At 49.2% G+C, this 21,962-nt stretch overlaps 1 protein-coding gene across 1 annotated transcript in view; it reads right to left on the reverse strand.

Annotated features, from left to right (window-relative positions):
- LOC137418386 (putative serine/threonine-protein kinase MARK-C) overlaps positions 1–21,962 on the reverse strand; it is a 98,268-nt gene that overhangs the window by 21,561 nt on the left and 54,745 nt on the right. The window contains exons 16-17 of the mRNA XM_078769012.1: positions 1,389–1,511; positions 1,163–1,213 (exon numbers count right to left, since the gene is read on the reverse strand). Of these exons, the coding sequence (XP_078625138.1) occupies positions 1,163–1,213; positions 1,389–1,511 (174 nt within the window). The remainder of the gene's footprint in view (positions 1–1,162; positions 1,214–1,388; positions 1,512–21,962) is intronic.

Consider the following 21,962-nt stretch of genomic DNA (forward strand, 5'->3'; position numbering starts at 1 on the left):
GAGACCTGAATGGACATGTGGGAAGGAGTATGGACGGTTTTGAGGGACTTAATGGGGGTTATGGATATGGTGTGAGAAATGGAGAAGGTGAAAGGATTTTGGAGTTTGCTGATGGAGCTGATTTGTTGATTTGCAATACTCCAGAAAGAGGATAATAAGCTTGTTACATACACATCAGGTGGGTCGACCACAACCGTTGACTACCTGCTGGTGCGTAGGCGAGATAGGGGGCACCTCTGGGACACAAAGGTGATCCCGGGAGAGGAGGCTGTTTCACAGCACCACTTGGTGTCTGCGACATAAGGGTGAGAGGTGCAAGGAGAGCTCGGCGGGTGAAGTACCAACCAAGAATGAAGGTGTGGAGGTTGAAAGAGGTGGCAGTGAGGGAGGCATTAAAAGAGAGACTTGGATTTGCCGCTTGAAGCGGCTTGAAACGGAGAGGCTTGAAACGCTTGGATTTGGAAGAGGGTCAGAGAGCGGTATTCAGGATTGTGTCCCAAGCTCCCACACTCACCTGTGAGCTGTCTAGCCTGGGTTTTAATCCCAGGGAGTTCGAAAGGTTCATTCTACAGGCTTATAAAGGATAATTATACAGGGTTCTAAAGAGTTATTCTTATGGGTTTAATTCCCACTTATGGGTTTAATTCCCTCTTATGGGTTTAATTCTGAGGCCTCGTAGGCCTCCGGTGTACATGAACCGCTGCAAGTTACCAGCGTTGGTGCTGTGGTGACGTGAGTGGGTGCACATGTGGATATATGGAGAAGCGAGTGTTTCCTAAGAAAAACAAAACAAGTCTTAAAGTCTACCAGCGGTGAAGCCGTTGTAATCAAATATATATGCTTCAGAAAGAAACCTTTAGAATTAACCTTTGGAACCCTCCAGAATTACCCTTTAGAAAACTCTTTAGAATTACACTTTAAAGACAAGGGATCTCGTCTGAACCCTTAGCTTTGATAAACTGGAAAGACAAATGGCACGATTCAACTCTAACGCAGTCGGACCTGGAACCGGAAGTTAGTGTTGATTTTGTTCAAGACTTGCCCTGATTCCATATTATCAGTTCACATACTCTATCAGGATGCTCTTCCATGAGACTCCATTTTGCAGAGAAACTATAAGATTGGAAGATGTAAAAAGAGAAAAAAAAGGAGTGCCGGTTACCTTAAAATTCCACGGGTGATTTTCCTTGAACCAAGCGTGGTTCACAATCTCCTGCAAAGCAACGGATGTGTTAGAATCAAATTTAAACACGATCAGGAAACACCTCCACCAATGAGCAATTGCATTTTGATCCACAATAACAGGAGGTCAGCAATCTCAGCATGTGTTTGACATTCTTGTTCATGCAAATAAAATACTGCAGTTGAAAACTGTGTCAATCCTTCACCGTCATAGTGAGCCTGTCCAATGGATCCTCCCGAAGCATCGCAGTCAGAAGGGAAACCAATGTTTCCCTTCCAAAGGTTGGTGGACTGTTTCCCACATTGAAGTGAGTCTTGTCATGTGACGTCTGCAAAGAAGCAAAACAAATGTATTTGTGACCGAATCCTAAACAATCGTTGCAAACGAATACTGACATTTGCATAATAAGCATATTCCAAACAAGCACTAACTGATGCAAATAACCAAGGTTTGACTCAAAACTAATAAAATACTGTTGTGGATATGAGGATTGTATTTTTTTTATTGTGTGTTTTATTAATATTGCTTATTCTGGACCCTCCTTACTCTAGTTATGTATAAAGGTCAAAGGGCGTCCCATAATTAGTCCATAAAGCATACACGTCAGCCAATCATAGAATACCCCTGTTCAATATTTATATCTTTATTATGTGTATTAGGGTAAGGCCTTGTCTTCCATTAAGATGACACTCCATTGCACCAAGTGAAATAAGATAGATCCCCTTTCATTCCTCATTCCCATTCCCAAAATCTCCATTTCCTTTCACATCCCCCTTTCGTCATTGCCAAGCCTCGATTGCCAATTACATCCCCTCCAAAACCACCATTGAACATGTGCTCGGGTCGGGAAAGAAGGGCGTACCCGCCCGTCGTCATCAGGGGCGGAGCCAGAGGGTCGCGCGACCAACCAGGGCCGAGGTGAGCACACCGATGGGCGTGTCCTGAAGGCGGGCGGCTTGATCGCCGGAGGCGCTATAAAGGCGCGCGCGCAAGACGCAAGGTAGTTGTGAGTTGTCAGTGGTGAGGAGTGATTGGATCAAGAGAGAGAAAGAGTTGTCGGTGGTGAGGAGTGGTTGGACCAAGAGAGAGGTAGTTGTCGGTGGTGAGGAGTGATTGGATCAAGAGAGAGAAAGAGTTGTCGGTGGTGAGTGGTTGGACCAAGAGAGAGGTAGTTGTCGGTGGTGAGGAGTGATTGGATCAAGAGAGAGAAAGAGTGGTTGGACCAAGAAAGAGAAAGAGTGGTTGGACCAAGAGAGAAAGAGTGGTTGCACAGGGAGACGTGCAAGAGTATTGTTGAGTTGAGGGTTTGGACCAGACGAGTCAGACGAGTCCTGGCAAAGCACGCGACGTCCACAGAGGAGCAGCAGCCACAGCAGCAACAACAGCCGCTTGGGGCCTGGACGGCGGTTTTGAGCAGGGCCGCGAAGGAGCGGTGGCTGCGAAACGCGCCGATCGTGCTGCAGGGCCCGTTGGACCTTCCTCTCCCTCCAGCCATCCACCTCCCGCCAGTTCTATCATCATTCCCCGCGTGAGTCTGTCCTTGTTTGTTCTGTCCTTGGGTTAAGTAAGACTGCATAGATAAGCTAGCGATTTTCACTGTGTCCTTCTGGTCCGTCCCTCTGTCTATTTTATTTTATTATCCTTCCTTCTCCTTGGTTTTTTTGAGCCTGTACATAGTAAATAAATTATATTCGTATTCCCTACTTCTGTCTTCTTCTTCTTCACATCCGTGTCGCCTTTGTCTTTTCCCCATTGAATATCTGTGGCGCGATCCGGCCAACGTTCGGGAATCTGGTTAATCGGGGTAACTGTTAGGGCCGCGGGGCCTCCGCTCAGCAAAAACCAACATCTTATCCGCGGTCGTAACAATTGGTGTCAGGTGTGTCGGATTCGGACCTGGGACTAAATTTATTTAGCCCAAATTTTGGAACACCAATTGTAGTATTGGCAGTAACAATTGGTGTCGGGAGCAGGGTCGGACCCGAAGCACGCTTAACGCGCTCAAAATTACGAGCTATAAATTTGTTTTGTTTTACAAAACCCGAATTTTGAAATCGCGCCATGGCTGGCCAAGGCGACGGGATGTCGGTGGGAGAGATAGGCGGGGTAGAATCGACCCAGGACCTCGGGGAAATGTATGTGGAGGAAAGAGAGGAGGAGAACAATGAGGAGGTGGTTGAGGGAGTATCAGGCGCACAAAATTGCGCTCTCGCGCACGTGGTTGAAGAGGCGCAAAATGGCGCCTCGTACGAGCGCGCGGCAGCCGAGCCCGCGGTGCCAACAGACTGGGGCCTATTCATGACACAATGCCTGGCATACATGGCCGAGCAGAGGGAAGAAAGGAAGAAATTTAGCAGGGAAATGGAAGAAATGAGGGACGAAAGGAGGGCTCGGAGAGAAAAATTGGGAAATCTAATTGAAGGGTGTTGTAATAGAATAAAAGGGGACGAATTGAAGGACATAACTGCCCAGGCCAAAGAAGTAAATGAGGGACTGGCGAGGGACAGAGTCGCATATGAAGTAAGGGAAGCGGAGAGGGACAGAGACCGCGGGTTGAGCGAGCAGGTCCCAGGGGTGCACGAGGAGGTAACGCGGGTCGAGAAGCGCTGGTTGAGCGAGGCGGAGGAAAGCGCGGGTACAATGACGGGGGTAGAAATCGCGACACGGGGTTTGGGGCAGCCGGCGACCGCTGAGGTAGAGGGGATTTTATTAAAGCCAGCGGTCGTCGAGGTGAACAAAGAAATTATGGGTATAGTTGAAATTGGAGAGACCGGGGACTTAAAAAAGCAACAATCGGAGGAAGAATGGAAAATGTGCAAAGTCCCTGCTCACATCACGATGCTGTGCTTAATAACACCAATGAAAGTTTGCAGGTGGTGTTGGAGCGAAGGAGGAGGCTCCCCCAGGTGAGTCGTGCTGTGTATTGTGCGGGGAGATTTTGTAGAAGGATGTTTGGCGACAAAAGAATTGTCGTGCGATTGGGGTCAATATGGCACCCGGGCGTTGGTGAAGGGTCCCGTATGAGTGGAAATAGCACGCGAGTGAAAAAAAAGTGTGCGTCAAGGGGTGAGCGTGTTACGAAGCGCGAGTGCGAGCGAGAATGCACGTCGGGGTGTACGGAGTGTGACACAGGGAGTGAGAGCAATACGAAGTGTGCGTCAAGGGGTGAGCGTGTTACGAAGAGCGAGTGTGATACTGAGTGCGAGCGAGAATGCACGTCGGGGTGTACGGAGTGTGACACAGGGAGTGAGAGCAATACGAAGTGTGCGTCAAGGGGTGAGCGTGTTACGAAGCGCGAGTGTGATACCGAGTGCGAGCGAGAATGCACGTCGGGGTGTACGGAGTGTGACACAGAGAGTGAGAGCAATACGAAGTGTGCGTCAAGGGGTGAGCGTGTTACGAAGCGCGAGTGTGATACCGAGTGCGAGCGAGAATGCACGTCGGGGTGTACGGAGTGTGACACAGGGAGTGAGAGCAATACGGAGTGTACGTGCGAGGGTGAGTGTGACACGGAGAGTAAGGTGGTGGTGGAACGTGTGCGAGGAAGCACACCTGAGTTGGTGGTAGCGCGAGTGCGAGAGAGCCCATCTGAGCGCGTTAGTGGGTGGATGCAAGAGAGCACGCCCATGGTGAGTGGTACGGAGTACGTACCGAGTGGGGAGAGTGCGCAAGACGGTGCGCGAGGTGTGTTAAGAGTGTGCGAACGGTGAGTGTGCACGAGAGGTGTGGTGTGTAACAGGGAGTGCGTTGGTGGAATGTACGGACGGCGTTGGAACGCCGGGTTTTGTGAGGGTCAAAAGGGTCGCGTGTGCGTGTGGGCATGCGAGTAAAGCATCGACGTTGGACGGGTTAGCGTTTAGGGCGACGGATAGCCGATGCGAGCACTCGGGGCACGGTGCACTTTGTTGGATGCCAGGCCCGGCGCGGATCGAAGCTGCGTCGCTTCGCATCGAAGCGTCATTGCTGATTCGGGCTTGGGCCCGCTCCGCACGGTCGAGTCCGGGCCTTGTCGGGCGAGGCGACCGGTCCGGTTCAAGGGCGAGTGGGAGGAAGCGGCACGGTGCCCCCTCGCGGGGACGGGGTTCCGACCGGGCGAGCCTCAGTCATCGGGCCCGGGACCGCAAGGTACCGAGCCGCGATGATGCGTGGAACCTCGGCCCGAGCATGCCTCCTCCCCAGAGTCGTGAAAGCCGGACGGATCCAACTGCAGGCGACCAAACCACCCGAATTCATTGCTCGGCTTTGCGAAGCCGAGTTTAATGATGTCATGACGCACCGAGGCTAGGATATAGCGGACTGTGATGATGGTGATAGTGATAGTTTTTGATCCGAAATTTAGAAAAGTGAATAGAATTGGCAGTAATTGGAAAATTTTTGATTGGTTGGAATTTGGTGAGCAAAATTTATAGTGAAAGATACCCGATGTGGTGGGATGGCAACTCTGCCATCTCTCACAGCGGAGGCAAAGGAGCACTAGGTTATGGGGTTTATGGCAGTGAAAACTAGCCCGGGAGGGTTAGGATATAATGATAGGGATCTAGAGAAGATGACAATAGGTAACGTTAAGATTAGGTAGTGACAATGATACCTGTAGTGGGGACGCAGGTAGATTAGAGTGGATGATAATGACGTGGTATGTGCTTAGTTTAAAGGGAAGACGGGGAGCACTAAGTTAGCAGGGCAACAGGTAGATTAGATGATGCCGTGTGAGTGTTGGAGGTGTATTCAGAAGTGTATTGTGAAAAGTGTGTAAGGAACAGGTGTGATTGCACAGGTGTGCAACTGAACAGGTGGATGGAGCAGTGTATGAGGGGGTGATGTGTTTTGTGTTGACCAAATGGTCCAGGAAGGAAGAAGGGTGCAGGTGGCACCAGGTGTGATTGCACAGGTGTGCAACAACAGGTGTATGGAGAATGGTCGTGCGAAATACATGGAGTGTGAAATACATGGAGTGTGGAATATATGGAGTATTGGAATGGATGGTCGTGGAGTGAGTATGGTGGAAACTATGGATTGGAGTGGATGGTGCGAAGGTGTGAATGGGGGAAGAGTGGACCCCCATCACGAATACCCGGGGAGGGTAGTTTAAGTGTTAGGTAGAGGGTACAGGTAAATTGTGGTTGGATATTGGCATCTGTGGTGTGGGTGAAAGAATGGTATTTGGATGGGTGCATTAGTGTTGTGGAAATGGCTGGGCGTGTAGCCTGTTAGTGTGTGTCGTTGGTTTGGGCACTCCACCACTGTGAGGATGTCGGCCAGGTGAGGCCGCAGGTGGGCTCTGGGAGCCGGTAGAGTTGTTGTGGATGGGGCCCGAGGATCCGGAGGACGGACCCGGGTAGCCCAGTGCCAGAGGGCACCGAGGGGTGACAGAGCCAGAAGGGGCCTTCCCCAGTTAGATAGGTTAGGTAAGGAGCAGGTAAGCTCGGAGGCAACTACAGTGGTGGAGGTGTGCAGGTGGGTAGACCTGCTGGGAGAGCTGCACGACCCAGCCCAGAAATTGTGCAAGGGCACAGGGAGCTGAATCGGGGGAGTGAGACCCCAAATTGAGAAGCACCACAGTTTAGTCAATGGGAATTGGTTTTTAGAACCCATAGTGTAAGATGGCCAATGGATTGGAAGGGAAAGACCCCGGGTAGTGTAAAGTGTGTTAAAGTCATTTAGAAGGTAGTTAGGATGGAAATCTCCTTGCACCATCTACATCCACTCACCTGGGATGACGTACCTCCACACCATGCCAGGTTGTTTTAATTTTTATTGTGCAGATGTTTGGAATGTGAAACGCATCATGTCGTGGGTGTGAGATTGTGCTTTGTTGTTCCATCTCTTCCTCCTTATGAGGATTGATGATGAATTGGGTGATGGCAAATTTTGGCTAGAGGGATTGTGGTGACGAATTTGGAATAGAAGAAATATGGGGAAGACGTGACAGTAGTGACGGATTTGTAAATGTGTAGATTTTGTAAATATGGGGTAAGGGCAAGGGTAGAGTAGGTGACAGGGGGGGTGACGTACGGTAGGGACGAGCTTTCTCACTTCGCTCTCCGTACGCACTTCGCCTTGCATTGCCTTGATTGATGTGTACCCTTGTGACCTTACCCCTCGCTCATCTGTCTTTCCCACCCTTTGTCTCCCACATGAGGACCTGTGCGCCACTGGGCGCCGAGGGGAGCGTGCGTGAGTCCACCATTGTGCACCCGGAACTCCCAGAACCAGCTGTCTGCATCGATGCACCACATTATGGACCACATGTCTGTGGCCGAGCACCACTTATGGACCCCGTGGGTTGGGGCTTGGCCCCTCTGCTGGAACCGGCCATGAAGGCCCGAAATCTTGCTGGCGGACCTTGGCCACGGGGCACCGATGCCGCACAGGTGAACCATACATAGTCGGCCCCCTGAGGGCCATAAATATTTAAAAAAGGACAAGTTGGGTGCATTTTATTGTAATACAAATAGGCCGCCAGCAAAGGACGATGACAACATCTGGAAGAGAGTAATAGCCAGCAGAGGGAGCTGAAGAGCAAGAGACCACCTGCAGGGTTAGGGGTTTGTTTGTTGTTTTTATTTTATTGAACAATGATGACTGTGCACCGATTGGTGCTTGAGGGTGCTTTGGTGCTTGAGGGTGCTTTCATGGTGCGTCGATGCAGAGCAGACTGTCTCCCCCCAGAAAGAACAATCACAGGTCCTGGGTTAGTTTTGTAAATAAAAGCAGAGCCATTGTAAATAATGCTCCCCACCGTCAGTGTATAGTTTGAAGACCATTCCGCAATTCGGTTAGCTGTGGGCGTGAATCTGTTAGGCAGGGTGCAATGGAGCAGCGGGACATATTTATTTATGTTTTAAAACTGTCGCACTCAGGGTCAGGTTAAATGTAGAGGGAACTACACCTACGTGTCACACTAAATTAAAGTTATAGGCCCGGGACGTGCCTAAGAGGAGGAGGGTGCAGTGTTGTGGATATGAGGATTGTATTTTTTTTATTGTGTGTTTTATTAATATTGCTTATTCTGGACCCTCCTTACTCCAGTTATGTATAAAGGTCAAAGGGCGTCCCATAATTAGTCCATAAAGCATACACGTCAGCCAATCATAGAATACCCCTGTTCAATATTTATATCTTTATTATGTGTATTAGGGTAAGGCCTTGTCTTCCATTAAGATGACACTCCATTGCACCAAGTGAAATAAGATAGATCCCCTTTCAATCCTCATTCCCAAAATCTCCATTTCCTTTCACATCCCCCTTTCGTCATTGCCAAGCCTCGATTGCCAATTACATCCCCTCCAAAACCATCATTGAACATGTGCTCGGGTCGGGGAAGAAGGGCGTACCCGCCCGTCGTCATCAGGGGCGGAGCCAGAGGGTCGCGCGACCAACCAGGGCCGAGGTGAGCACACCGATGGGCGTGTCCTGAAGGCCGGCGGCTTGATCGCAGGAGGCGCTATAAAGGCGCGCGCGCAAGACGCAAGGTAGTTGTGAGTTGTCGGTGGTGAGGAGTGGTTGGACCAAGAGAGAGGTAGTTGTCGGTGGTGAGGAGTGATTGGATCAAGAGAGAGAAAGAGTTGTCGGTGGTGAGGAGTGGTTGGACCAAGAGAGAGGTAGTTGTCGGTGGTGAGGAGTGATTGGATCCAAGAGAGAGAAAGAGTGGTTGGACCAAGAAAGAGAAAGAGTGGTTGGACCAAGAGAGAAAGAGTGGTTGGACAGGGAGACGTGCAAGAGTATTGTTGAGTTGAGGGTTTGGACCAGACGAGTCAGACGAGTCCTGGCAAAGCACGCGACGTCCACAGAGGAGCAGCAGCCACAGCAGCAACAACAGCCGCTTGGGGCCTGGACGGCGGTTTTGAGCAGGGCCGCAAAGGAGCGGCGGCTGCGAAACGCGCCGATCGTGCTGCAGGGCCCGTTGGACCTTCCTCTCCCTCCAGCCATCCACCTCCCACCAGTTCTATCATCATTCCCCACGTGAGTCTGTCCTTGTTTGTTCTGTCCTTGGGTTAAGTAAGACTGCATAGATAAGCTAGCGATTTTCACTGTGTCCTTCTGGTCCATCCCTCTGTCTATTTTATTTTATTATCCTTCCTTCTCCTTGGTTTTTTTGAGCCTGTACATAGTAAATAAATTATATTCGTATTCCCTACTTCTGTCTTCTTCTTCTTCACATCCGCGTCGCCTTTGTCTTTTCCCCATTGAATATCTGTGGCGCGATCCGGCCAACGTTCGGGAATCGGGTTAATCGGGGTAACTGTTAGGGCCGCGGGGCCTCCGCTCGGCAAAAACCAACATCTTATCCGCGGTCCGTAACAATACATTTTCATTCATCAAATAAGTTATGGTGTACAACACAAAAGTTTTTTCTTCGCTGAAAAAGAAACCCTCTCAACTCAATAATTGGATATCAAGTACAGTACATGTGGGTTTATTCGATGTGGTTATAATTCGATTCATAATATATGTGGCTTTTGGAATTGGATGGATGAGGTGTGTGTGTTGTGTGTGTTGTGTGTGTTAAGTATATGTGAGTGTGTGTATTTTTCTGTGTGAATGTATGCACGTCTATGTGTGTGAGGGTATGTATACATACATGCATGGGTGTGTGAGTGTGGGCATATATATATGTGAGTGGCAGCAGAAACAGCAGATCAGGTTAAACGGGAATTAGTTAGGCACCTTTAAGTTTTTGGGATGGAGGAGTTCATGTACATTGGCAGGACAGGTTGGTAGCTTAGGTATCGACGAGTGATTGTACACTTATTTGTATACAAATACACGACCGGGCAAAAGTTTTAGAACACCTCAATTTTTCCAGTTTTTATTGAAATTTATGCAGTTTAATGTCTCAATGTACTCTGAAATTAAGCATAGAAGAAATAAACAATTGGAGATAAAAAATAAATCAGAGAATCATTTTGTTTAACAAAATTTAATTTAAATTTTTGACTCAAAGTAGCCACCTTTTGCAGATATAACCGCTGAACACACTCGTGGCATTCTGTCGACAATGGGAATCAAATATTTTTCGGGAAGTTCTTCCCAACACTGTTGCAGAAGTTCCCACAAATGTGTTGCACTTGTGGGTTGCTTTGCTTTCACCCTTCTGTCCAGTTCATCCCAAACCAGCTCGATGGGGTTTAAGTCTGGAGGCTGTGCTGGCCATTCCATGATTTGAAGCCTAACGTCTTGTTCTTTTCCTCGAAGGTAGTTTTGACACAGCCTGAAGGTGTGTTTAGGGTCATTATCTTGCTGTAGGATGAACCCCTGACCAACGAGGCGTAAACCAGAGGGTATTGCATGGCGCTGCAAAATGCTGTAAAGCCCTTTTGGTTCAGGGTGCCAGTCACTCTGTGCAAGTTGCCGACTCTGGGTCCAGCAAAAGAGCCCCAGACCATCATGCTTCCTCCTCCATGTTTGACAGTTGGTGTCACACACTGAGGAACCATCCTTTCGCCGACTCGACGGCGTACAAAAACCCTGCGTGATGAACCAAATATTTCAAATTTTGATTCATCGGTCCATTAGACCTTCCTCCAGTCTTCAGTAGTCCACTGGTGGTGCTTCATGGCCAGGCAAGCCTCTTTTTCTTATTTTGCCATCTTTGCAATGGTTTTCTTACTGCCACTCGACCTGTCAAACCTGCAGCTCGAAGTCTTCTCTTCACAGTTGAAACTGAGACTTGCTTACTTCGACCAGTGTTAAGCTGTGCTTGAAGCTGTTGTCCTGTCCTGCTGTTGTCCTGCTGTTGTCCTGCTTGTGAGCCGCCTATCACGCAAGCTGTTGACTCTCAGAAACTTGTCTTCTGATTCCGTTGTGGCTTTGGGTCTGCCAGAACTCTTCCTGTCAGAGTTTCCTCCAGTTTCAAATGTACTACTTCCTGCAGTGCAATATTGTCCAAATAATGCTTCAGAGGGTGTAATAACAGTCTGTTCCAATACTGCTTTTATAAAGACAGGGGGTTTGTAATCAAGTAATCCGCAGAGGTTGGGACACCTGTAGGAATTGTTTGCATCAACTTTCAAAGCTTAATTTACTTATACCCCCATCACACCAAACTAGTTCTCAATACGTTCGTGAAAATGTTGTCGAACGGGCTCCAACTGTGTATGAACGTAGTGGACGTAGTAGCAACTATTTACAGTCTTTTTACGAACTTCATGGACGGGCTCGGACGGGGAGGGTGCTCTAGAACTTTGAGCCTGGTCAAAATTTTATCCCGTCCATCCCGTTCTCCAATTAGACGGATTGACAACGTACTTAAAACGAGATAGACGTACTACGCACAGAATTGCCGTACTTCGAACCTACTAGGGACGTGTTACGACGTGGTGCAGTCGGACATAAATTTCAGTACGTGTGCACACCGACCGGGTTAGTGAGCATGGAGGGTGCGGGTGCGGAGGCTGGTATACCATATCTTGAGCTCATCAACGTTTACATTCAACAACTCAGCTTGCTGCTGCCACAGGAAGGCCTTTTTCTTCATGTCTTTATAGGCCTGGAGCTTTTTGTTATAGAGTACTTCATGGGCCTTCAACCACTCAACCATGGATTCTTGTTGCTCTATGGTGAGATGGGTGTGGGTCTTTGCTTTCTTTTTCTTGGCCTTCTGAGTCTGATCTGCTTCTTCCTCAGACATATCCCCATCTGACTTGGAGGCATCAGAGGCTCCAGGGGATACAGCTCTCTCCGTCTCCCTCTCTTGAATTGGACCTCCATGGGCAGGCTCAATAGTCTCAGCAACTTCAGGGGGATCTGCATGGCCTTCTGCAGGGCTATTTGTGCTTCGCTCGCCCTGTCTTTCTGAATCGACTTCTCTTTGGAGGCATGATGATCGGAGATTGTATTGTAGATGTGTACAGCTCGGAGCCCTGAACTTGAATGAGGACTGGCTACAACGCGCTCGGTATTCATAGCAGTCGGGCCAGGACGGGCCAGGATGCGAGTACACACGCACTAGGGACGAGATGAGGACGTAGTGCGAACGAGTTGGTCAGGTTAAGAATTAGTTAGAACTGGCTTGGACATATTGTGAACGAGGTAGAATGAGGTAGAACGAGGTTGAACTGGTTAAGAACGGGTTGAGAACGGCTACGGAGGGCTTGAACTGCTTCGAAACGTTGTCGGCATGAGGTGAACGGGCACTTTTACACGATCTGAACTGGATACAAACGGACTGCAGACTGGCTAAGAACGAGATAAGAACGAGATAGACGTATTGAGGACTGCTTATGAACGAACTCGCATCGTATTTTACGCCAAACTACGCATTCTACCCGTGATCACAGCCCGTTCTAGTATTTCTTTTAGAACGGGGTAGAACGGGATAGAACTACTTTGGTGTGATGCTAGCCTTACATTGCTGCAAACAGCTGTAAGTTGTTAACCCATTACTTTTTTCCTGAAGAAGGTCTATTTTTTTACAATGCAATATAACTGTGCAATTTGCATAATTTTCCCGTTTTTGCCAACCTAATCTTGTTTTTTTAACCTGGAACAGTTTACTGCTTACATTTGTACCATTTCAGGTTATTCACTGGACATTAAACTGCGTGAATTTCAATAACAACTGGAAAAATCGAAGTGTTCTAAAACTTTTGACCGGTCATGTATAAATATATATATTTAACTTCCGGTTCCGGTCTCTCGAGCGGAGGCTTGCTTCGATCTCTCCACAGCGTCGAAGTCCTTTCCAAGGGTGTGGTGCTGACCGGGCCGACATAGTGTGGTGCTGACCGGGCCGCCGTGGTGTGGTGATGACTGGGCCGACGTGGAGTGGTGATGACTGGGCCGACGTGGAGTGGTGATGACCGGGCCGACGTGGTGTGGTGCTGACCGGGCCGCCATGGTGTGGTGATGACTGGGCCAACGTGGTGTGGTGCTGACCGGGCCGACATGGTGTGGTGCTGACCGGGCCGACGTGGTGTGGTGCTGACCGGGCTTGCCTATCCAGACGAAGATTGAAGAGCGCGGACAACGTGAAAAAGCCCGACCGAATCGTACAGCCCGACCGAATATCGTCGCTTCGTGGCTGCTTCCGCCGCCGAAATCCAGCACGGCTTGGGCGATTTTACACGTTTGGAGAAGACCCAGCGAGGCCTTCATCGGGGCCGAGCGAGCAAGGCTTCCGCCGCCAAATTCCAGCACGGCTTGGGCGATTTTAGCCCTGCTTGGAGAACACCCAGCGAGGCCTTCATCGGGGCCGAGCGAGCAAGGCTTCCGCCGCCAAATTCCAGCACGGCTTGGGCAATTTTGCCCGTTTGGAGAACACCCAGCGAGGCCTTCATCGGGGCCGAGCGAGCAAGGGCGTGTCGGGGCCTGGTACGCGCCATTGACCGAGTGATTCGCACCAACCGGAGCGGTTTTCTGATGACGTGCTGATGTCCTTGGACTTCGCACCAGGTTCCGGGCCGACCGGGCCGACATGGTGTGGTGCTGACCGGGCCGATGTAGTGTGGTGCTGATCGGGCCGACGTGGTGTGCTGACCAGGCCGAAGTGGTGTGTTGCTGACCGGGCCGACGTGGTGTGGTGCTGACCGGGCCGACGTGGTGTGGTGCTGACCGGGCCGACGTGGTGTGGTGCTGACCGGGCCGACGTGGTGTGGTGCTGACCGGGCCGAAGTGGTGTGGTACTGACCGGGCCAACGTGGTGTGGTGCTGACCGGGCCGACATGGTGTGGTGCTGACCAGGCCGACATGATGTGGTGCTGACCAGGCCGACATGATGTGGTGCTGACCAGGCCGACATGATGTGGTGCTGACGAGGCCGACGTGGTGTGGTGCTGACCGGGCCGACGTGGTGTGGTGCTGACCGGGCCGACCTGGTGTGGTGCTGACCGGGCTTGCCTATCCGGACGAAGATTGAAGAGAGCGGACAACGTGAAAAAGCCGGACCGAATCGTACAGCGTACAGCGAATCATACAGAATCATACAGCCCGACCGAATATCGTCGCTTCGTGGCTGCTTCCGCCGCCGAAATCCAGCGCGGCTTGGGCGATTTTAGCCCTGCTTGGAGAACACCCAGCGAGGCCTTCATCGGGGCCGAGCGAGCAAGGCTTCCGCCGCCAAATTCCAGCACGGCTTGGGCAATTTTGCCCGTTTCGCGAACACCCAGCGAGGCCTTCATCGGGGCCGAGCGAACAAGGGCGTGTCGGGGCCTGGTTCGCGCCATTGACCGAGTGATTTGCACCAACCGGAGATGTTTTCTGACGACGTGCTGATGTCCTTGGACTTCGTGCCAGGCTCCAGGCCGACCGGGCCGACGTGGTGTGGTGCTGACCGGGCCGATGTGGTGTGGTGCTGACCGGGCCGACATAGTGTGGTGCTGACCAAGCCGACGTTGTGTAGTGCTGACCAGGCCAACGTGGTGTGGTGCTGACCGAGCCGACGTGGTGTGGCGCTGTCCGGGCCGACGTGGTGGCGCTGTCCGGGCCGACGTGGTGGCTCTGACCGGGCCGACGTGGTGTGGTGCTGACTGGATCACCATGGTGTGGTGCTGGCCGGGCCCCCGCAGCCATTGTGCTGACGCTGCCCCCCCCCCCCCCCCCAGAATTAAAATGTTTTAAACGTTTCCCGGTGTGTACCCTGGTTTAGAATAGGTACACCATATCCCTGCGTGTCGTAAGAGGCGACTAAGAGGGTTGGCGTCAGGAAGGACATCCGGCCATAAAAACATTGCCTCAAAAAGAGAACCATGACAATTATAACTACATATGGGCAGGGTCCAGCCGGAAGTGGAGATCAGTTTCTGAGGTTTGGTACATGGAATGTAGGGACAATGACAGGGAGATCAGGAGAAGTGGTGGAAGTATTGGTCAGAAGAAGAGTGGACATATGTTGTGTGCAAGAGACGAGATGGAAGGGAAGTGGTGTGAGAATGGTGAAGGGTAGGCAGGGACAGAAATACAAGTTTGTGGGGCAAGGGTGCCCGGAGGGCGTGAATAGTGTTGGTGTTCTGTTTTCTGAGGAGTTTGTCGACAGTGTGGTGAGTGTGACTGGAGTGAGTGATAGGTTGATGATGGTGAAAATGATGATTGGAAAGCTCTTGGTGAACGTTGTCTCAGGATATGTTCCGCAGGTTGGTCGGAGCGATGAAGACAAGGACAAGTTCTGGTGTGCGATAGAGAATTTGATGGAAAACATGAAAGATGAGGAAGTTGTTGTGGTAGGAGGAGACCTAAATGGATATGTGGGAAGGGGTATGGACGGTTTTGAGGGAGTTCATGGGTGTTACGCATATGGTGTGAGAAATGGAGAAGGTGAAAGGATTTTGGAGTTTGCTGGAGGAGCTGCTTTGTTGATTTGCAATACTCGGCTCCAGAAAGACGATAATAAGCTTGTTACATACACGTCAGGTGGGTCGACGACAACCATTGACTACCTGATGGTGCGTAGGCGAGATAAGGGGCACCTCTGGGACACAAAGGTGATCCCGGGGGAGGAGGCTGTTTCACAGCACAACTTGGTTGTCTGCGACATGAGGGTGAAAGGTTCAAGGAGAGCTCGGCGGGTTAAGTACCAACCGAGAATGAAGGTGTGGAGGTTGAAAGAGGTGACAGTAAGGGAGGCATTAAAAGAGAGGCTGAGTATGGTCGAGGATGATGTGGTTGAGCTTGAAAGTGGTTGGATGTCAATGAAAGATAGTGTGTTGGGAGCCATTGGTGAGGTATGTGGATGGACAAAAGGACCACCGAGGCACTCGGAAACATGGTGGTGGGATGATGAAGTTGGAAAGAGGATTGACGAGAAGATGAAGAAGTTCAAGGAATGGCAGAAGGCGAAGGGTACGGGAGCAGAAAAAGCAGAGCATGAAAGTTATAAGGCAGCCAAGAAGGCCGCAAAGAAAGAGGTAGCAAAGGCGCAGGAGGCATGCAGGAAAATGGTCGGAGAACGCTTGGATTCGGAAAAGGGTCAGAGAGCGGTATTCAGGATTGCAAAGCAGATAGCGAAAGAGAGGTGTGATGTGATGGGGGTGAGTTGCTTGAAGGATGAAGTGGGCCAAATCATTGTGGATCCAGATGGAATTAAAGGAAGATGGAAAAGATATATGGAAATGCTGTTGAATACAGAGAATGAATGGGATGGCAACATAGAGAGTAACCCAGTTTAAGACCGGCAGAGAAGATAACTGAGAAGGAAGTTGAGGAAACGATAAAAGCAATGAAGAGTATAAAAGTGGGAGGGCCGACTGGAGTTGTAGGAGATACAGTCACGTGAAAAAGTAAGTACACCCCATGTAAAGTTTTGACTTTTTCAACATATTTCAACATCCAGCTATTTTATCTTCATTTCAACAATATTGATAGATAAAGGTGCGATAATATAACAAATATCACGAAACATTTACATTTTGTAGTCCATTGTATAATTTAAATAAACATAAATGCAAATTTCACTTGTGGAAAAAGTAAGTACACCCTTAGCTCTAATAGGTGGTGTTGCCCCCTTTGGCAGAAACAACTTCAAGTGGGCGTTTCTTATAACTGTCTGCCAGTCTCTGACATCGGCTGGGAGAAATTTTTGCCCACTCCTCCATACAGAATTTTTTCTAACTGTGCGATGTTTGAGGGGTTTCTTGCATGCACAGCTCATTTCAAATCCCCCCACAACATCTCGATGGGATTTAGATCCGGGTTTTGACTTGGCCATTCCAGAACCCTCCATTTCTTTCTTTTCAGCCATTCCTTGGTGGATTTACTGGTATGTTTACGGTCATTGTCATGTTGCAAGGTCCACCTTCGGTTGAGCTTCAACTTTCCAACAGATGGCCTCACATTATCCTCTAGCACCCTCTGGTACAATGAAGAATTCATCATGGATTTATGATGGGGAGCTGCCCAGGCCCTAATGCAGCAATGCTGCCCCCAAACCATAATATTTCCACCACCATGCTTTACAGTTGGTATCAGGTTCTTGTGCTCAAATGCCGTTTTTGGTTTTCGCCAAACATGTCTTCTGGTACTGTGGCCAAGTAGCTCGACCTTTGACTCAACTGTCCAGAGCACATTGTTCCAGAAGTGCTGGTTCATTGGCAAACGTTAGTCTTGCCCTGATGTTCTTTCTGGACAGCAAAGGTTTCCTCCTGGCACACATCCTATGTGGATCAAATTCGTGCAGCCTCTTTCGAATGGTAGATTCGTGCACTTTGACATCAACAGTGGCAAGAGCTACCTGCAGGTCCCGTGATGACATTCTGGGGTTCTTAGAGACTTCTTTCAGCATCTTGCGGGCTGCTCGCGGGCTGAACTTGCTGGGGCGGCCTAGCCTGAACAAGTTGGCAGTTGTTTGGAATCTCCTCCACTTGTAGATGATCTTCCGGACAGTCGAATGATTGATTTCAAATTGTTTGGAGATCTTTTTAAATCCCTTCCGAGATTCGTAGGCATCTATATCCTTCTTTCTGAAGGCCTCAGAGAGCTCTTTTGATCTTGGCATGGTGACGCTGCACATTTCAACAACAAAGAGCAAACCAAACGAAATGTCTGAGGTTTAAATAAGACAGGTTCCTCCAAGATCCTCTCTAACGATGTTCTAATCATTTGCACCTGAGCTGGTGCACCTGATTCTAATTTTAGGTATTTGAAGTCGTGATAAATGTAGGGGTGTACTTACTTTTTCCACATGCGAAATTTGCATTTATGTTTATTTAAATTATACAATGGACTACAAAATGTAAATGTTTCATGATATTTGTTATATTATATCACCTTTATCTATCAATATTGTTGAAATGAAGATCAAATAGCTGTATGTTCAAATATGTTGAAAAAGTCAAAACTTTACATGGGGTGTACTTAATTTTTCACGTGACTGTATGTTGAAGGCAGCAGGAAGTTGGGGTGTGAAGGGAATGACAGAGATCTGTAATCTGGTGGTGAAAGAAGGCCGCATTCCAGTGGATTGGGAATTGAGTACCCTTGTCACTTTGTACAAGGGGAAAGGTGACCCTCTGGAGTGTGGCTCGTACCAAGCGATAAAATTATTGGAGCATGGAATGAAGGTATTGGAAAGGGTGTTGGAGAGGAGGATAAGGAAGAAAGTGAAGATCGACGAAATGCAGTTGGGATTTATGCCAGGAAGAGGAACGACAGACGCGCTCTTTTTTGTGAGGCAGTTGCAGGAGAAATACATGGAGAAGAGGAAGAAGTTGTTTCTTGGGTTTGTTGATCTGGAGAAAGCATTCGATATGGTTCCACGCGAAGTATTGACATGGATATTGAGGAAGTTAGGAGTTGAGGAATGGTTGTTCAGAGTAGTGATGGCAATGTACAAAAGAGCGCGCACAGCTGCAAGGACCAAGGAGGGGAACAGTGGTGAGTTTGAGGTGAAGGTGGGAGTGCATCATGGGTCGGTACAAAGTCCACTACTATTTGTAGCTGTGATGGAGGTGCTGGCTCGGAACGTAAAGGAGGGTTGACCGTGTGAGTTGTTGTATGCAGATGATCTGGTGTTGATTGCAGAAAGTATGGATGGACTGAAGGAGAAGATGAACAAGTGGAAGGAATGTATGGAGACAAAAGGTCTGAAGGTGAATATCGGAAAGATGAAGGTGATGGCAAGTGGTAAAGCATGTGGTGAGGTGGAAAGAACTGGGAAGTGGCCGTGTGCTGTGTGCAGGAAGGGTGTCAGAGTGAACTCCATTCAATGTACAATGTGCGCTGAGTGGGTTCATCAAAACTGTAGTGGTCTGAGAGGGTCATTAACCAGTGTCGCAGCTACATTCAAATGTTAGGTGTGCACAGAGGTAGCTGCAGCTGGAGGAAATGTTGAGTTGGATCTTGGAGACGGCGTGAAGCTGGAAGGTGTGAAAACATTTTGCTACCTCGGAGACGTGCTGAATGGAGAAGGTGGACCACTCGGCAACGGTTGCTGGAGTGAGATGTGCATGGAAGAAGTTTCGGGAACTGAGTGACGTGCTGATGAGGAGGAGAGTGTCGTTGAAGCTGAAGGGAAAGGTGTCTGCTGCATGTGTGAGAAGTGTTATGATTTATGGGAACGAGACATGGGTAGTGAACGTAGAGCAGCAACGAACGCTGGAAAGGGTGGAAATGTGAATGGTTCGGTGGATGTGCGGAGTATCGTTGAGAGAGGAAGACAAATGATAAATTGCGAAAGATGATGGGAATAGAGCCTATGATTGATGCTGTGAAGAGGAACAGGTTGAGATGGTTTGGTCACGTGTTAAGGAAGGATGAAAGTGACTGGTTGAGAAGTGTGATGGAAATGAATGGAGAAGGAAGTAGAGGACGGGGAAGACCGAGAAAGACTTGGCTAAAGATGGTGGAAGAAGAAATGTGGGCAACGGGGTTAACAAGGAAAGATACAGAAAATAGGGCAAAATGGAGAAGATTGTCATGGCTAACCCCCGCTCCAGCAGGGAAAATGGCCTTAAAATGCATGTTGTTGTTGTTTTGTATATGTATGTATCTACAGACTTGGCATTTAATATGGAATAATTTTTTGTGGGGGTGAACTTACTTTTCAAGATGACTTAGAACCAAAAGTTCATTGGAATTATGTTGAAATTATTCTAGATTTTGTTAATGTGACCTTTTAAAGAAACAAAAACCACATTTGACATTTCGAAGCAAATAAATTGATCCTTGAAAGTGATGCAAACTGATATCGAACTCAATTCACGGACAGTACTGTGTTAAACTTCTGTACGTTTTCCAGAAGTATCTCTTTATTTTACACATGAGCCAAAAAATTTTTCAACAAAAACAAAAGTTAAATCATGACTGGGATTACGGACAGTAAAACTACAGTTCAGTACTTCGTGTAACCCCCACGAGCATTCAGGAGAGCACGTACACGTTGAGGCATGCTGTTCACGACATTTGCCAAGATTTGGACAGGAATCGCTTGCCATGCAGTGACAATAGCCTGCTGCAATTCACGCACAGAGGTCGGTTGCTGGTCCAAGTGGTCGATTTGACGCGTAAATTCTGCCCACAAGTTCTCTATCGGATTCATATCCGGGGACATGGCAGGCCACTCCATATGCTCTGCACCACAGTCAGCAAGAAAGTGTTGGATCATGCGAGCACGATGAGGCCGTGCATTGTCATCTTGGAAGACAAAGTTTCCTCGAAAGGCTGCATGAGCAAATGGAAGCAATGTTTCTTCCAGAATGGCCCTGTACTTGAACTGGTTCAGGTTTCCATTCAGAACAACCAGGTCAGTTTTGCCCCCTGCATGAAAAACAGCCGAAACGGTCACCCCCCCACCTCCAGCTTGGACTCTTGGCACTATACAATCTTTGTTGTAGGCTTCATGCACTTGTCTGCGCACTCGGATGCGGCCATCTTGACGAAAGACCAGAAATCTAGACTCGTCACTGAAGATCACGTGATTCCAGTGTCCTGGCTGCCATTGACGGTGCTCTCTGGCCCACTGCAATCGGCGCTGGCGGTGTTGTCTGGTCAGGCATGGCTTTCTCAGGGGACGCCTGGCACGATAGCCTGCTTGAACCAGTCGTTGGTTGACTAGCCTTCTGGATACAGGCACATTTGTCAGTTGCTGCCACTCAGCCCTAAGCCGATTAGCTGACTTGGTACGCCCATTGCGGACTAACCGGTGCAGCTGGCGATCATCCCTCCTTGTGGTTCTGCAGGGACGTCCTGGCCTCGGTATTGGAGTAGGGACACCCCTGCTGAGCATTTAGTTTCAGGATCTTTGACACCTGACCTTGAGTGATGCCATACTGCCGAGCAATAGCACGCTCTTTCATGCCGTAATTTCGTAAAGCCACCACTCCATGACAAACAGCATTGTCGAGTTGTCGGACCATCTCCAGAGGAAGCGGCAATAACTTTTGGAGACGTGCAGCAGTTGTTTTCCACTAATACAGAACGCAACAACCCTTGTATACCCGACTGTGAAGCCAATCGTCAAATGCACCTGTCCGTACATTTTGCCACGCCACCTGTGATATAATCCTGTTGTTGACTTCTTGCTGCGACAGACAATCAGTGACATGGTTCTTTTAACAAATAAATCACGAAAGTGTAAACGAAACTCACCAGATTGATATACTGAGTTAAGAAAGTAAACCCAAGTCAAGAAAAAAAAAAAATTCCATATTAAATGCCAAGTCTGTATATATATATTGTTGCGGATATGGGATTTGGCCTCCATCCATATCCGCTTGTAAATATTCCCCTATTTCCCCAATACTCCCCAACTATCCCTAGTCCCCCATTCCCTAGTCCCATTGTCTGTAAACAACACTCTGTAGCCCCGACCTTCCCCTTTTTCCCCCATTAAATGTCGTGCCCAGGTCCACCGCATCTCACGTAGACAACTTTCGGACATCTTGCTAGTTATTCTTAGTCTATGTCAGTTAAGGACTCGTTTCCATTAATTCTGACTCTTCGTTGCACCAGAATGTGATTGTATGGCACCAGTAGTGAGTTTAGGACCTCCCAATACCTCCCCGCATCTCTTCCTCATGGAACTACAACAACAACTACAACAACAGCGGGGGCGGCGCGGCGGCGGCGCGGGGAGTGCGCGTCCTCACTCCGGCTTGGTTAGCCGCCATTGACCACGTGCTCCGACGGGGTTACCACACAGGGGCTGACTGTCAGCTCCTCGTCAAGGGCGGAGCCCGGTAACCCCCCCGCACCCAATAAGAAGCGGCGGACCGATTCCATCTGGGGCGGAGCTAACGAGCCGAGGGCGTGTCACTCCCCGCTGGATATACGCAGCCACTTACCGGAGGTGACGTCAGATGCGGCTCAGCTACGACGACAAAAGGACGCCACCTCCTAGCGCTGAAAGATA

This window comes from Myxine glutinosa, unplaced genomic scaffold, assembly GCF_964187855.1.
Source record: "Myxine glutinosa unplaced genomic scaffold, kmMyxGlut1.1 SCAFFOLD_893, whole genome shotgun sequence".
NCBI classification, from domain to species: domain Eukaryota; kingdom Metazoa; phylum Chordata; class Myxini; order Myxiniformes; family Myxinidae; genus Myxine; species Myxine glutinosa.